The sequence below is a fragment of the Rhamphochromis sp. 'chilingali' genome, assembly GCF_963969265.1.
Source record: "Rhamphochromis sp. 'chilingali' genome assembly, chromosome: 9".
NCBI lineage: Eukaryota > Metazoa > Chordata > Actinopteri > Cichliformes > Cichlidae > Rhamphochromis > Rhamphochromis sp. 'chilingali'.
In genome coordinates, this window is record NC_137936.1 from 25965650 (window position 1) to 25981934 (window position 16285).

General features: G+C 41.1%; 2 protein-coding genes across 2 annotated transcripts; both read left to right on the forward strand.

Moving 5' to 3' along the window:
• Nucleotides 1-5199: 5199 nt before the first annotated feature.
• On the forward strand, nucleotides 5200-7717 carry LOC308403211 (nuclear factor 7, ovary-like). Its single transcript, XM_080892475.1, has one exon. The coding sequence runs from the start codon at nucleotides 5207-5209 to the stop codon at nucleotides 6650-6652; it is 1446 nt and encodes a 481-aa protein (XP_080748601.1). The 5' UTR covers nucleotides 5200-5206; the 3' UTR covers nucleotides 6653-7717.
• Nucleotides 7718-11483: 3766 nt separating this feature from the next.
• Nucleotides 11484-15777, forward strand: LOC308403212 (E3 ubiquitin-protein ligase TRIM39-like). Its single transcript, XM_080892476.1, has one exon. It carries the CDS (start codon nucleotides 11813-11815, stop codon nucleotides 13214-13216), a length of 1404 nt encoding a protein of 467 aa, XP_080748602.1. The 5' UTR covers nucleotides 11484-11812; the 3' UTR covers nucleotides 13217-15777.
• Nucleotides 15778-16285: the final 508 nt, after the last annotated feature.

The window sequence follows — 16285 nt, forward strand, 5'->3', positions numbered from 1 at the left end:
TCCATCCCAGACACCACAGATCCGCTGCAGTTCGCCTACAGATCCAACAGATCCACAGAGGATGCCATCGCCCACGTCCTACACACCACTCTCAGCCATGTGGACAAGAAACAGGGTAACTATGTGCGAATGCTGTTTGTTGATTACAGTTCAGCGTTTAACACAATAGTGCCCTGCAGACTGTTCACAAAGCTGAGGGATCTGGGACTTAACAGCCGTCTGTGTGCATGGGTGTTGGACTTCCTCACTGGCAGAACTCAGGTGGTGAGGGTGGGCAGGTGCTTCTCCAACAGCATCACCATCAACACAGGAGCACCTCAGGGATGTGTCCTCTCGCCACTGCTCTACTCCCTCTACACTTCAGACTGTGTGGTCACCCATGGCTCCAACACCATTGTGAAGTTTGCTGACGACACAGTGGTGTTGGGTGCCATCTCCAACAACGATGAGACGGCCTGCATGGATGAAGTGAAGAATCTGGCATCGTGGTGCCAGGACAACCACCTCCAGCTGAACGTCGGCAAGACCAAGGAGCTGGTGGTGGACTTCAGAAGGGGTCAGCACAGAGACTACAAGCCCATTATCATCAATGGAGCTCCAGTGGAGAGGGTGCAGTCCTTCAAGTATCTTGGTGTCCACATCTCCTCAGACCTGACATGGGCTGCCCACATTCAGGTCCAGACCAAAAAGGCTAGGCAGCGCCTGTATCACCTACGACAACTGAGGAAGTTCAGGGTCTCTCCAAAGATCCTCAGGATTTTCTATACAGGCGCTGTGGAGAGCATCCTCACACAGAACATGACATCGTGGTTTGGGAACAGCTGTGTGAAGGACCAAAAAGCTCTCCAGAGAGTGATCCGTACAGCAGAACGCTGCTGCAGGATTGCTCTCCCCCCGCTTCAGGACACCTACACCAGGAGATGCCGGACTAGAGCAGCGCAGATACTGAAGGACCCGTCCCATCCTGGCAACAAACTGTTCCAACTTCTGCAATCTGGTAGAAGGTTCCGCATCTTCCGGGCAAGGACAGAGAGACTCAAGAGGAGCTTCTATCCCCAAGCCATCCGTGCCCTAAACACACACACCCGCCCTCTCACATCATCTATAATTGACTGAGTCAGGACTCTTCCAGACACTAAACCAAGGCACAATGTACATTTCAATTCCTTTAATTTTAAATATGTTTATATTGTCTATCCTGTAAAATAGTCAGATGTCTATTCACATTAATGTGCAGAATTCACCTGCTTGCTGCTACTGCTGCACATTCACCCAATGTATATATATATATATATATATATATATATATATATATATATATATATATATATATATATATATATATATATATATGTAATGTTTTTCCTCTACACCCCCCCCAAATCTTTTGCACATGTCGAGGAGCGTGTCAGGCTACATTTCACTGTGTGTTATACTTGTATAACTATGCATGTGACAAATAAAGAACCTTGAACCTTGAACCTTGAACCATACTCCCCAAAAATACTCTGTACCCCAAGGTCCAGGGACCCCCAGAAGAGCAATCCACCCCCAGACCCAGGAAATGGTTCCATTTACTCTGGGGTGGACACAAGCAGACTGCCCCCAGTCCTGCAGCAGCAGGAAGGCCCAACAGCCCAGACTCCAACCAGACGGCCAGCTCCTTCTCCCGCACCCTGCCCCAAATGGCGCACAGAGAATGGGGTTATGAAGACCCCATACAAGGGGCATGGTACCAATGACCCTCTATCAGATAGCAGCTGGCCTCAGCACGGCCCCTCCTGAGAACCCTCAATGTCTACATGTATTTAAAATTGAGAGGTGGGCACCTGCACCAGAGGTGAGGCTGAATAAACCCACTCTGGGCAGCTTTCCCAATCGGCTGAGGCCTTCATGAAACACTACAAAGTTCATATTTTCTGCAAATAACCCATGTTTTTTCCCCACGGGACAATATAAATGTTTGATAGAGTTTATACAACAGGTGTATTCACCTTTATGGAGAAACTAAAAGGATGGACATAAATACATAAAATAATTAATGAAATCAAGTATGAAAGATTAACCTGAAATAAGTAAAAGAAAATCTTGTTCAGACTCCAAAATACATGAATACATTTTAACCTGTTTTTAAATTAGTGTTTGATTAAATCAGATGATTTTTTTCTGTGTTTATTTTTATTTTTAGTCGAAATGTATCTTTTGATTTTAATTTTTCTATTGCATTTGTTTTTCTTATTTGAGGACCTTTTTAAACAACATTAAACATTTTGGAGTTTTTTTTTTTTTGCTGCTGCTGACGTATTTTAACAAATCAGTAAGCTCTTCTCAAAATCCTCCCCACTGAGATCCCTCACATTAGTGTGAGGAACGAAGACAGGAAACCTGTTCTAACAGGTTCAGTCTCCGTCTTTACAGCACTGCTTTCCAAAGCCCCGTCTCCGTTGAGCTGAGTCTATACCTGCAGCTTTACATCAATACTGCACCTTTAATACTCTATCAGTGACTCATATACACTTTTTCCTAACCCACGTACCAGCCAACAAATGTAAAAGGAAATTAAAGGGTTTACTAGAAGTCAAAACACAGTGGGTGTGACACTGACTCCATGCAGCAGTTGTGAGTCTCCAGTGATGCCTTTTCCTGCCAGATATGCTCCTTATAGAAGCAGCTTCTTCAGTTTAACCATCAGCTGTAGGGAGTTTTAATCATTAGAATTAAAGGATCTAAGCCGTCATATATGGTTTTAAATAAAGACTTCAGGTCATGTACAAAGAATGTTTACGACCTAAACACTTTCTACCCTTTCATCAACATGACATTAATCAGAGATGATACACCTAATATGCTCAAACCTTCCATTTGCAAGGTACAGCCAATCAGAAGAGAAGTTGAAATAAGTTGATTCAGACAGGGGATGAACAGAGCAGCACCGAGGCTTAGCACAAAATAAATATGGATTATTTTTAACTGAATCATGCAAAGCTACACATACAAGAAGTAGTTGATGCGTCAGCTCAACAACAGTCTAGAGAATCATCTGTACTGTGACTGATACTTGCACCTGACATTTACTGTGCTTGTTGTGTCTTTTTAACTACATTTATTAAACTATGCCTAATATGTGTTTCCTCATTCAATTTATATAACTATTTTGATTTTTAACTTTGTTACTGTAGTGTTTCTTTCACTTTGGTTCGTTCCATTTATAAATCTATTCTGACAAAGGCTGCATTCAGTTTTTCTTTTGGTATAAACGTAATACTTTAAGTACACAAGGACAAGTTAGAAAACCTCTAAGTAAAAAAAAAAAAGTTAGGTATGTAAGCACAGAAAAAAATGAGGCAGGTGTCTTGTTGTGATAGGGTGAGGTGCTCATCCTTTCAGGACTGCCTCTGAGCAGAGTTGGTTTTGGGTACTCGACTAGCCTGCACGCCTCCTAGATGTTTTGGGCATGTCCAAGTGGAGCAGACTGAGGACACGCTCTGCAGAATGCATCAGCTGACTTGGGGAATCCTTCGAAACGCTGGAGTGTGTGGCGGGGAGAAGGAGATCTGGAGAAGCTCAGACTCAGCTAATGGTGGAAAACTAATAAACAAAATAAAGAATGAACAGTTGTTCACAGGCCTGGGTATGAGTCCACACACATCAAGGTGGATATTAACTGTCAGTGTTCCCGCCCTGGCGCCACTTATTGTTTCCAAGTTGTGGTTTAACCGAGCACAAAAAAATGTTGTCGGACTGGTTTGCTTTTGTGCTCCTATTTAGACACCCGATCAGAAGAGATTGCAGCTGATAACAGCTGCAACAAAGCAAGCAACCTCAATCCTGATGATGTTTTGGTAAAAACTGGGAGAAGGTCAGGGGTTCGAATCCACTGAACGCCTACCCTGAGGCACCCATGAGCAACGTACCGTCCCTACACACTGCTCCCCAGGCGCTGCATTGGTGGCTGCCCACTGCCTCACTGTGTGAATGGGTTAAATGCATTTTTCCACCCAGCAGTGGTGGTAAACTCAAAACAAGACGCAAAAAGAAACTATATCAAAATGGACCATGGACCATGACAGAAAGACCAGCACTCATTTCCTGTTTCAGACACCTGCTCAATGATGACCAAGGTGCACTAACGCCAACAAAGTATTAACTGCAACCCAAATAATCTCCTCTCCTTAAACTTGTCCAGGTTTTTTCCTACTAACCTAAAGGAGCACTTACCAAATCTTTTTTTGCTGTAATACGTCAGTTAGAGAGCAGGTTCAAATGTGTTCTTGGGTCATTTCGTTTGGAGACTTGTCGGTGGTTTGCACCAATCATGTGTGGTTCTCCCTCTGGCTGCATGGATTTTTATTGGGTACTCTGGCTTACTTCCTTCCTCCCTAAGAAATTCATTCTAAATTAGCCATGTGAATGTGACTGTGAGTGATTATCTGCCTCTTTGTGTTGGCCCTGTGATTACAACCAAGCCAGAGCATACCCTGCCTCTTTTCCCACAATCCTGAATTTGATAAGTAAATTTAATCAAATGGATTTGTATATTTGTATTTTTACTGCTCTGTGTAAGTTCACACTGAGATATTTATAATTCCTGCTGGACTCCTTTGTTTTTTTCTTTACTTGACTTTGACATTTGCTTTTCTTGCACTTTTACCTTAATTTCCTACATCTTGGCCTCTTTCATGAGCCACAGTTTGTTCCACCTCTATTTAACATTGTTCATTAAAAGCTTTCATTAAAAAACAAAAAACAAAAAAACAAAAACAGTTATGTATTCATAATAGCAGAAGGAGTCATTGTACTTTGGTAGCCTTTAAAAGGATTGCCATGGAAAAACAAGACAAAACATGGTAATGACAAGGTAAAGGAATCAGGTTTGAATTTGCAAGACAGAGCTCATCCTATTACTCTACCATGACATATTTGCTTACATTATGTGGCAGTCTCCAAGCAGTGTGACAGGCTCCTTTAAGTGAAACCCACTGATGGGTGGGCGAAGCTCCACCTCTAACCGCAGGACCAAAAAACACAGGAAATGTATTTCTCTCAGCTATTGTTCACTGGAAGAGAGGCTCCAACTGAGAGGAAAGGGGAAATAATTCTTCACAGCAGAAGTAAACGTAACACAGCATCGTAATCCTGCATTTCAACCTGCCTTTGACTGAAGAAAAACAAGCAAAGAGAAAGTGAAGTTGAACTTCCTCCTTTCATGCTCTGCGCTGTAGCTTTTTACTTTCAACTGAGAACGAGAGAATGGCTTATAATCCAGAGAAGGACCTGTCCTGTCTGCCACGACATCTTTGATATTCCTGTCGTCCTGGCATGCAGCCACAGCTTCTGTAAAACCTGTGTGGAGACCTGGTGGAGAGACAAACCTATAAAAGAGTGTCCGGTTTGTAAGGAAAGACCTTTGCTGGGTGAGCCACCGGTTAGTTCAGCCTTAAAGAACCTGTGTGAGGCCTTCTTACAAAAGAAAGATCAAAATGCTTCTGCATTCTCTGAAACTGTTTGCAGTCTGCACCATGAGAAACTGAGAGTCTTCTGTTTGAATCATCAGCAGCCAGCGTGCCTCGTCTGTCGAGATTCAAAAATACATCTCGGCCACAGCTTCAGACCCGTTAATGAAGCTGCAGAAGATCACAGAAAGGATCTCAAGGAATCCTTGAAACCTTTACAGGAGAAACTGAAAGTGTTTGAAGAAGTTAAAGAAAAGTTTGATGAAGCAGCAGAACACATTAGGGTCCAGGCCCAGCAGGCAGAGAAACAAATTAAGGAGGAGTTTAAGAAGTTGCATCAGTTTCTACAAGATGAAGAGGAGGCCAGAATCACTGCTTTAAAAGAGGAAGAGGAGCAGAAGAGTCAAATGATGAAGGGGAAGATTGAAGGTCTGAGCAGAGAGATAGCCGCTCTTTCAGAAATAATCAGAGCCACGGAAGAGGAGCTGAGAGCTGAAGATGTCTCGTTCCTGCAGAACTACAAAGCTGCAGTGGAATTAATCCAGCAGTGCCCTCTGTTGGATGATCCAGAGCTGGCCACAGGAGCTCTGATAGATATGGCCAAACACCTGGGCAACCTAACCTACAACATCTGGAATGAGATGAAGGCGATAGTCTCCTACTTTCCTGTGATTCTGGATCCAAACACAGCTCATCCAGAGCTCATCCTATCAGAAGATCTGACTGCCGTAAGATCTGTAGAGGGGCATCAGCTTCCTGACAATCCGGAGAGGTTTGGCTGCTATTGCATTGTCCTGGGCTCTGAGGGCTTTGACTCAGGCACCCACAGCTGGGATGTTGAGGTTAGAGACTCTACAGGCTGGGTCTTGGGTGTAGCAGCAGAGTCTGTACAAAGAAAAAGTGAAATAAAATCTGGACTTTGGCGGATAATTGGGCTAATTGAAGATAAATATGCAGCATGCTCCCCATCACAACACACCTTTATTCACCCACTGAAGGAGTTCCAGCGGATCAGAGTTCATCTGAACTGGGACGAAGGAAAGCTGTCATTCTCTGATCTCGATACTGACACACACATACACACCTTCATACACACTTTCACGGAGAAGCTGTTTCCATACTTCATCAATAAGAAAGAACACCAGCTAAAAATACTTCCGCTGAAGGTTTCTACAACAGTAAAACTGCTTAATCAATGAAAATGATGGGATTATCAAATACTATAGGTCATTTTATTTGTTCAAAGATCTTTTCTTTGTTCTTGACTTCTGATGAAGCTAATATTGAAAGCATGCTAATGTTACTTAAATGACACATGCTTAAGATTTTGTACTGAGTTTGAATAGGTCAGATCATTTTGTATGGTATGTTAGGCTGGGAAAGAAAAAAAGTCTGAGTTGAATATGATGTCAATTACTATAATGGACATTTCACAATAAAATTCACATCATGTAAATATATTTCTTTCAGTAATGTTGTATCTAATGTAGGTTAATGTAAGCGACTAGCTTATTTGGATTTTGGTATGTATGCCTTCTGGTCCACTGGCATTTTAGATAGCAGCTAAATTGCAACGTGCATGTCTGGTAGCATTGGCAATTTTTAAAACAAAAAGTTGGGCTATAGCAAATGCTTTTGTTTTGTTTTTGTTGTAAAATCAAAGGATTTTTCATTATAAAATGTTTTCAATATTTGTTTGTGTTAGTTTTACAGTGGCTCAATATTCATTTGATACAATAAAGGGATGGCGTCTCATTTCACCACAAAAATCAGTGTTGGCTAATACTGAATATACTGATCATGTATTAGTCTGCTGATGTTTTAAACACTTTGTGGTTCAAGTAGCTTTACAATTGTCCATCCATCCATTTTCTTCCACTTATCCAGGTCAGCGTGGTGTTGTGGTGGGGTGTATGTCAGGCTCCACCACAACACCACTCAGCCAATGCTATGCACTAAGTATGTAGCATTAGCTTATGAGTTTGCACCCTCTACGGTTCTGTGTTCTGTAATTTCCATTTATGTATTTATTCTATGGTGTGTGTTTCTTATAATCTCTCATGCATACTGTATGTCTTGACAAGTGTGTGTATGTGGTGGGGCTGATGTTACACACTTACATAAATATTGTCATGAATAGCAGTCTGAAGACAAACCAGACTTGTGGTTGTGGCAGGAACATTTCTTATATCTCATGTTATATCATTATAAGCAACACAAGCTTCTTCGCTAAAGCAATGGTAGCAAGTTTAACTGTAAATAAATATCTGTACCTGTTTTAAGGAGCTTCATTGTGTTTTATTTTTTCATTTTTTTTATCAACCAATAGTTTTCCATTCATACGCTTATCTTTTATTCAACTTTTGAAGAATCTGTGCATTCCAGTGATAAAATATCCAAACAGAAAATCCAAGAAGGTGAAGTAAAATTCGGGCGAAGAGATTACTTCTTCTTCTTTGGACTGCTCTTTTTAGGGATCCTCACAGCAGATCATCTAATCCTGTCTCTAGCACCCTCTTCTGTCACACCACTGCTGCTGACAGTTTCAATTTCTAGTTTTTCCAATTCAATTTTTATTGACAGACTTTATGTCCATAGTCCAAAAAAAAAAAGAAAAAGAAACAAGACAAAACACAACATATAAACCTTAATAAAAAAATATTAAATATTTGTAAAAATATAAAACCATAATATACATAAAATACACAATTACTTAGAAGAAATCAATAAATACACAAACACTTCAGCCAGTGCTTCCTCAGACTAGATGAGTAACTGGAACCACTCACCGCCGGATCTGTGAGTGCTAAAATTATACTGTTACTAGAGCCATCCAGTTGTTCCCTAAAAGTGAACATCAGATTTCTTAAACGTGCTTTAAAAATCCAAACACCCACAGCTACAAACATCTGACTGGCACTACCGCCTCTAGGTATCCTACGAAGGATTCTCATTGCATCATTATATGCAACATGCAGGTTCTGCGTGTCTGTGAAGGTTCTCAGTCATCCAGGTCATCGTAGTCAAAGGAGCTTGGAAAGAAAAGCGTCTGGACTTCTTTAAGTTGCTTGAAGACGTTTCACCTCTCATCCGAGAAGCTTCTTCAGTTCTAAGGTCAAATGGCGGAGAGTCCCAGATTTAAACCCCGTGGGGCTACCCCCAAAAGAGGGACAAAAGGACCCCCTGATGATCCTCTACCTAATCACATGAGCCAAGGTGTGAAAACAGGTGTGGGTCACAATTTCGGGTGAGCTCATTGTGAAACCTATCCCCACCCTATCATGTGATTTCCTGAGGTCAGATGGCCCAGGATGTGAGTGAGTGTTAAGGCGTTTGGGAAGGGATCCCAAAACTGGATTAGAGATGGCAGACAGTTGGTGTCGTAAACCCCCGCCTCTGTTCAAAGATGGTCGCTCACAATGGACATAAATGGCTTCTTTCACTCCTCTTTCAAACCATCTGTCCTCTCTGTCCAAAATGTGAACATTGGCATCCTCAAAAGAGTGACCTTTGTCTTTTTGATGTAGATGGACAGCCGAGTCTTGTCCTGTGGAGGTGGCTCTTCTATGTTGTGCCATGCGCTTGTGAAGTGGCTGTTTGGTCTCTCCAATGTAGAGGTCTGGGCATTCCTCGCTGCACTGTACAGCATACACTATATTGTTAAGTTTGTGTTTAGGAGTTTTGTCTTTGGGATGAACCCGTTTCTGTCTGAGTGTGTTGCTGGGTTTGAAATGCACTGGGATGTCGTGCTTGGAGAAAACTCTCCTGAGTTTTATGTAGCCTGATACACCGGCTACATGAGGGATGACAATGTTGTTGCGTCTGTCTTTCTTATCCTCCCTCGCTGGTGTCTGATCTTCTTTTCTGTGCATCTTTGCTGACTTTATAAACGCCCAATTAGGATAGCCGCACGTTTTGAGTGCTTCCTTTACACGTGTGTGTTCCTTCTTTTTACCTTCAGGCTTAGAGGGAACATGTTCTGCCCGGTGGTGTAGGGTCCTAATTACTCCAAGTTTGTGTTCCAGAGGGTGATGGGAGTCAAAGCGGAGGTACTGGTCCGTGTGTGTGGGCTTCCGGTAAACTTCGATGTTGAGTTTGCCGTTCTCTTCAATGTGCACAGCGCAGTCCAGGAAAGGCAAACAGTTGTCCTTTGTGTCTTTCCTGGTGAACTTGATGTTTTTATCCACGGCGTTAATGTGCGCAGTGAAGGATTCCACTTCTTGTGTTTTGATTTTGACCCAGGTGTTGTCTACATATCTGTACCAGTGGCTGGGTGCTCCCCCTTTAAAAGAGCTAAGAGCCTTTCTTTCCACTTCTTCCATGTAAAGGTTGGCTACAACAGGTGACACAGGGGAGCCCATGGCACAGCCATGTTTTTTGTCTGTAGAAACCCTCGTTGTATTTGAAATATGTGGTGGTAAAGCAGAGGTCTAACAGTGTGCAAATCTGATCAGGTGTGAAGTTGCTGCATGCGGGTTCTGCATGCTACATTGTTTGTAGGATGACCACAAGGGGGAAGTATATAGCAGTGTGCAATATGCTTTAAACAAAGCCACTTTAACTGGAAGTGAACAAAAGCTGAATTTGCGTGCAATAATATTTGCCTGCACATAGAGCTTACAACATTGTCTGTATATGTCATCATCATCATTCATCATTCTCAGCTGTATGGACAAATCATCAACATATAAATTAAATAAAATTGGAGATAAAATCCCACCCTGTCTGACACCATTGCTAACACCAAATTCCCCATTTAACCTGCATCTTCTAATGAGTGTACCAGCAAGACGGAATCCTCACAATGTATCGAGGAACTCCCCGTTGCTTCAATTTATCAAGAAGTTTTCTGTGGTTCGCTCGATCAAAAGCTTTGGAGGCATCAATGAAACACATGAGGACAGATTAATTTTTTGCCCTATTCTTTGAGTGCATATATGCACATCCCAGTGCAGTGCTTTTGGAGACAAACTGATTATCCAGGGAAGAGATGAACACACTATCTCTGTCAAACAAGATTCTTTCTAGCACATTAGATAAAATACTGGCTAGTGCAATCGGCCTATAATTATCCAGACAGCTCACTTTTGCAGCTTTATCCTTCATAACTGGTACAAGTAAAATACACAGCATGGAGTCTGGTAGTACTCCACGAATCATAAACCCAGTGAAGCAGAGCGCTAGAAGAGGAGCTAGTCTTAAACTAGCATGTTTTATTCTCTCAGCTGCAGACTCATTGCAGTTTAAGGTTTGACAGTAAATATGTAACTGAATTCAAACATAGGCTTAATCTGTTTGCAAATTTGATATGAGGCCAGGAAATACAGCATATGTGTCCTGTTTTAGGATCATATAGCCTATTAGACTAATGTTTACAGAAAAATAAAACTGTTGTAAAATTGTTTGCTGCCAACAAAAAAAAATAGATGCAAATTTATTCCTTGATTTAAGAATCTATCTTCATTACTGATGCCTATCAGGGAAATGCAAAAACTTTAAACCCTCTTACCCTCCCCACAAAAGTCTGAAGGAACTTCAGGAAGGGTGACACTATTTTCTGGAGAATTGATTGGTAAATACGCAGTGATTTCATATCTGCTGACCTCTAATGTGAAACCTAATCTGGTCCAGAGCAACAGCACAAGTTACAGTGGTGTTCTACAATGGTAAGAAGTGAACCACCATCATAGTACAGAAAAGCCAGGGTTAAGACTAACAAGGAATCCTGCTTCAAAGCACAGGCCTCAGCTCATTTTCTCTTCTTTTTTTGGCAGTTATACTTCTACAGCATGTTTGCAGAATTCTCCTATTATCATTTAAAAATACTTTGTCTTTCTCTTCAAATGTCCCTGGAATTGCATAAAACTATAAGTTGGTGCTACATTTCATACCTTACCTGAATGCAGCAGAAATAAGTGCCTAACCTACTTCTATTTTAGTTGTTACCAAAAAGGGGAGGAGCTTCTTTTGTTGGTCTTGTCTAATACAGAAACTATATTTAAGGTGCTGTGCCCTGACATAGTGGCTTAATGTCTGACACACATTACCTGGAAAAACGTCACCTAAGAAATACCTGGAAACGGTTGTTGCTCATCCAGTAGGGAGAAAGAGACACGCCCTGAGAGGGAGAGAATGATTATCTCATTCAGATCAGACACACGACTTCCTGAGGGGGGAAAGCAACAGCAGCAAATACTGTGAGTACTGCAACTTTAAATTGCTATCCCATCTGTGATTCTAAGAAGGAAAAACAAGAGACTGGGATCTTCCGGGAACTTTCTGGAGGAGTGAGATTAGCCACGAATGACTGCTGTCGCATTGTGCTTTCTGCCTGCCGTGTTTTCAGCTTCAGTGAGATAATGGCTTTCCAGTCTGAGGAGGACCTCTCCTGTACTGTCTGCTTGGATATTTTTAAAGATCCTGTTGTCCTCTCCTGTAGCCACAGCTTCTGTAAAAGCTGTCTGCAGACATGGTGGGGTGATAAAACAGTACATGAGTGCCCACTTTGTAAAAGGAAATCATCGAGGAGTGACCCACCTCGAAACCTGGCATTAGCAAAGGCGTGTAAGGCATTTCAAATGGAGAGAGATCAGAGGGTTTCTGTGGAGTCAGAGGCTCTCTGTTGCCTGCACTCAGAAAAATTCAAACTCTTTTGTCTGGACCATCAGCTGCTGGTGTGTCTTATCTGCAGAGACTCAAAAATGCATACCAACCACAGGTTTAGACCCATCCAAGAATTTGCACAGGAGCAAAAAAAGGGGCTCCAGAAATCCTTGAAGCCTTTACATGAGAAACTGAAAGTATTTGAACAAATTAAAGAAAAGTGTGATAAAACAGCAGAACACATTAAGGTCCAGGCTCGCCACACAGAGAGACAGATTAAAGAGCATTTTAAGAGGATGCACCAGTTTCTACAAGAGGAAGAGGAGGCCAGGATCACTGCACTGAGGGAGGAAGAGGAGCAGAAGTTTAAGACAATACAGGAGAAGATTGAAAGTCTGATCAGAGAGATAGCAGCTCTTTCAGAAACGATTAGAGCCACGGAGGAGGAGCTGAAAGCCGAAGACGTCTCATTCCTGCAGAACTACAACGATGCAGTGAAGTTAGTCCAACAGCAGCCCCTACTGGATGATCCAGAGCTGGCCACAGGAGCTCTGATAGATGTGGCTAAACACCTGGGCAACCTGACCTTCAACATCTGGAACAAAATGAAGAAAATGGTCTCCTACTTTCCTGTGATTCTGGATCCAAACACTGCCAACCCAGAATTTATCCTCTCTGAAGATTTGACAAGTGTAAGTCACGGAGAGCGACAGAAGCTTCCCGAAAACCCAGAGAGGACTGATTATCATCGTTCTGTCCATGGCTGGGAGGGCTTTAACTCAGGGACCCACAGCTGGGATGTTGAAGTGGGAGACAACACAGCCTGGTTTGTTGGAGTGGCAGCCGAATCCATTCAGAAAAGGGAGCGGGTAAAATCAGGATTCTGGCAAATCGAGTTCTATAATGGTAAATACAGCACACGCATACTGGGAGCCCCACCGTCTGCTCTCCGAGTAAAAAAGAAGCTGCAGAGGATCAGAGTTCATCTGGACTGGAACAGAGGAAAGCTGTCATTCTTTGATCCTGATACTGGCTCACACTTACAGAGTTTCACACACTCTTGCACTGACAAGCTGTTTCCATGCATAGGTACTTTAAACGACATGCCACTGAAGATATTGCCAGACAAAATTTCTGTAACAAGAGATTATCTCAGTTAAAGTTTGGTGTATTTGATAAGCAGATGCATTGTCCTTCTGTGCGTGGACAGACACCAAGGTAATGTGTCAAAGTATCACACACATGACCCAGAACCTAAGGTTTCTCAGCAGAAAACTGCAACGAAATGAGAAGATTAATGGTTTTCTTACCCCCCGTAAGTGGTTTTAATGTTACTAATGTTTGCATGCTGTAAAATCTGTAGACTTGACCCCCCAGAAATCAAGAAGTGGGAAATTCTGCCTGCGTTTCAATCATGTTCAAAGTACTTATTTACCTACTTAAGAAGGATAATAGCTGATTTATCCTACAGCAATAAATGAATGGGGTGTATTGCCATGAACAATTATGTCAGGTTTGTTTTGAATTAATGAAGTGTAAACCATGGTATATTGGAAAACTAGTACATCCAATAACAGTATTGAAAAGAAGAAAAATGCGAATTCAAATGCAAGGCTAACATTATGCTAATGTAGACATATGCACTTTTTCTTGTTTTTATAACTCGGTTCTGATCATCTCTCTACAACCCACATTTCAGAAAAAGTAACGGTTGCTTAAGGTTTGTCATTTTCAAGTTAACATTATCAGCTCAGTTTCTCTTGTGATGTCGGGTGGCTGTAGCTCAGGAGGTAGCGCCGGTTAACGACTAGTTTCAAGGTTAGTGGTTCAATCCCTGGTTATTCTAAACTGTATGGATGCTACCCAAGAATGGGTAAATGGGGCATGTTGTATACGGTACTTTGGGTGCTTAGCTAGAATATAAAAGTTCTATATAAGGTCCATGTTAGGGTGATAGAGACACATAGATATAAAGACATCATTTACTACAGCACGGTTTCAACAACAGTGTTAACAATTAAGCTGAAAAGAGGCAATAATGTAGCATACTGAAGTAAAACTACTCTACTTAAAGTTAAATGCACTTTTTATTACTTTAGTTCAGATAATTAGAATACACTTTTTAATGATGTGCACCATACACAAGTTGTTTGTACTTGTAGAAACTATACAACATGTTAAAACACCCAGAACTCACTGTTGTCTCATCTGTGTGCCCCATACACAGCACAAATGTGTGTATCAATTATGTGACAGATCTCCTCTGTTTCTATCCTATGCCTAATTTGCTGTATTTACAGTAACACTGGTTTCATTAACATTTGAATGATAAAATGTAACATGAACTTTGACTGGTAGTCACTGATCACTGCAGAAGTCTTGGAGTCTTTTAGTTTGTTTTAATCTGATCCAAATCAGCGTATGAGTTTGCAAAACTTGGAACATTTTCCTGGTGTTTGGAAAATGTTGAACAGTCTTTGAGCTGCTTCCTGGAAAAAGAGCCCATGCCCGGTGGATTACATGTGATGCCTTTGTTTATTTTATTGCTAGTTGGTACAGTCTATGCATTCTGCACATCCGAAAGAATAACATTTTAACATAACTGGCTTCTTTTTACATACATGTTCTGAAAAATAGCTCAATATAACCAAGTCAGCTTGAAAAACTAGCATGGGTTTGGTAAATACACTTATAGAGTAAGTGCAGTGTTTCCTGCTTGTCTGGTGCCATTTCATAAAATGACCACATGGGGAGGCTGTAGACTTTTTCATTTTCATTTAAAGCCTTGGTTGTCACTGAGACTTTATTGCAGTCAACAGACACTTAAATAGGTACATCTTACTGATACTTTGTTTTGTTCATATTAATGTGACAGCATCATGCAAATTGCTCTTGGTTCTCCTTTGACCTCTGACATCGACGAGGCAGTTTTACTCCTGCTCACTGGACATTTTCTCTTTTTTTGGACCATTCTCTGTAAATATCAGGGATGGTTGTGTGGGAAATTCCCAGCATATATGCAGTTTCTGAAATTAGCCTGCCTTAAATCACCTTTGTTTCCTATTTTGATGCTTTTTTTTTCAGTTCTCACAGATGGGACAGACATGGCTGGGGGATAGGAAAGGGAGAAAGAAGAATGAAGGAAAAGAAAACCAGAGGGGAAGAGGGACAGTGAGAAAGGACACTTAAAAATATATAAATCTCCTCAATTAACCGTTGAGAGAAAAAAAAGGAAAAAAGAGAAAACAAGCAAAAAAGAAGAGAGCGGCATAATAAACACAACACCATCGCATTAATAGCTAACAGCAAATAACAGTAAATACTAAATATTGAACAATGTTGTGCTGCACGCAGGACCGACTGCGCACAATGTGCTTTTGAAACAGCAGCCAAGAAAGGTGTAGTTTGTGTCTGTGAACAGTGAACACCAGTGTGGATCAGCACACTTGTTTCTCCACGTAACGATCTGCTAGAGGGTATTCTGACGCTTGACTTGAACTTCAGAAGGTAGTCTTGACCTGTGTCTACATGATAAAACGATTACATGTTTTGACTTGCTGTCATGTGATTGGCTAATTTTAACTTTAACAAGAAATGGGAAAATGTACAGAAAAGTGAGTTTACATGTGCGGCGTTTGATTTGCACTTTTTGAATGTTACGCAATTGGTGGGTGTGTGTGAAAAAAAGTTTTTTTTTCAAAATGCTTAAGAATAAACATTAAAGGTGTCTTTGTTGTTTTCTGTAGTTATTTTTGCACCACATATCTGTTTTTTAAATACTTTTTTTTATACATCCGATCAGCATTTATCGGGTTTGTGAATTTTTGTGTTTTGTTCTTCATATTTTCCTTCTTTACTTTTCAAACATTTCCCTTTTTCCTTTCAAAATATAAGAAATACTTTAAATGCTAATCGCTTCCTTTCATTCAACTGCATATCGTTAACTCTTACTGATGCAGTCAGTCTCAAAACTACACTTTATAAGAGAGCCAGTGTCATCCATACCATCATGAATAGGACTCATCTGGAAATTAATTCTTGTTGAATCTATTTATCTACCTGTCTATTTTTTTTAAGAAAACAAAGGTAATTTAAAAAGTATCAAGCGTGTTGGCAAAATTTGCTTTTACATATCATCTTTTTCATAATGTCTAATAAGCTTCATACAGTTAAACACAATTATTATGACTGAAACACACGCTTATTCTCGCTATTAATAAAAGTAGTAT

What these genes read in the sequence shown, in the direction of transcription:
- LOC308403211 (XM_080892475.1), top strand. Translation starts at nt 5,207, where the DNA reads ATGCTCTGCGCTGTAGCTTTTTACTTTCAACTGAGAACGAGAGAATGG.
- LOC308403212 (XM_080892476.1), top strand. Translation starts at nt 11,813, where the DNA reads ATGGCTTTCCAGTCTGAGGAGGACCTCTCCTGTACTGTCTGCTTGGAT.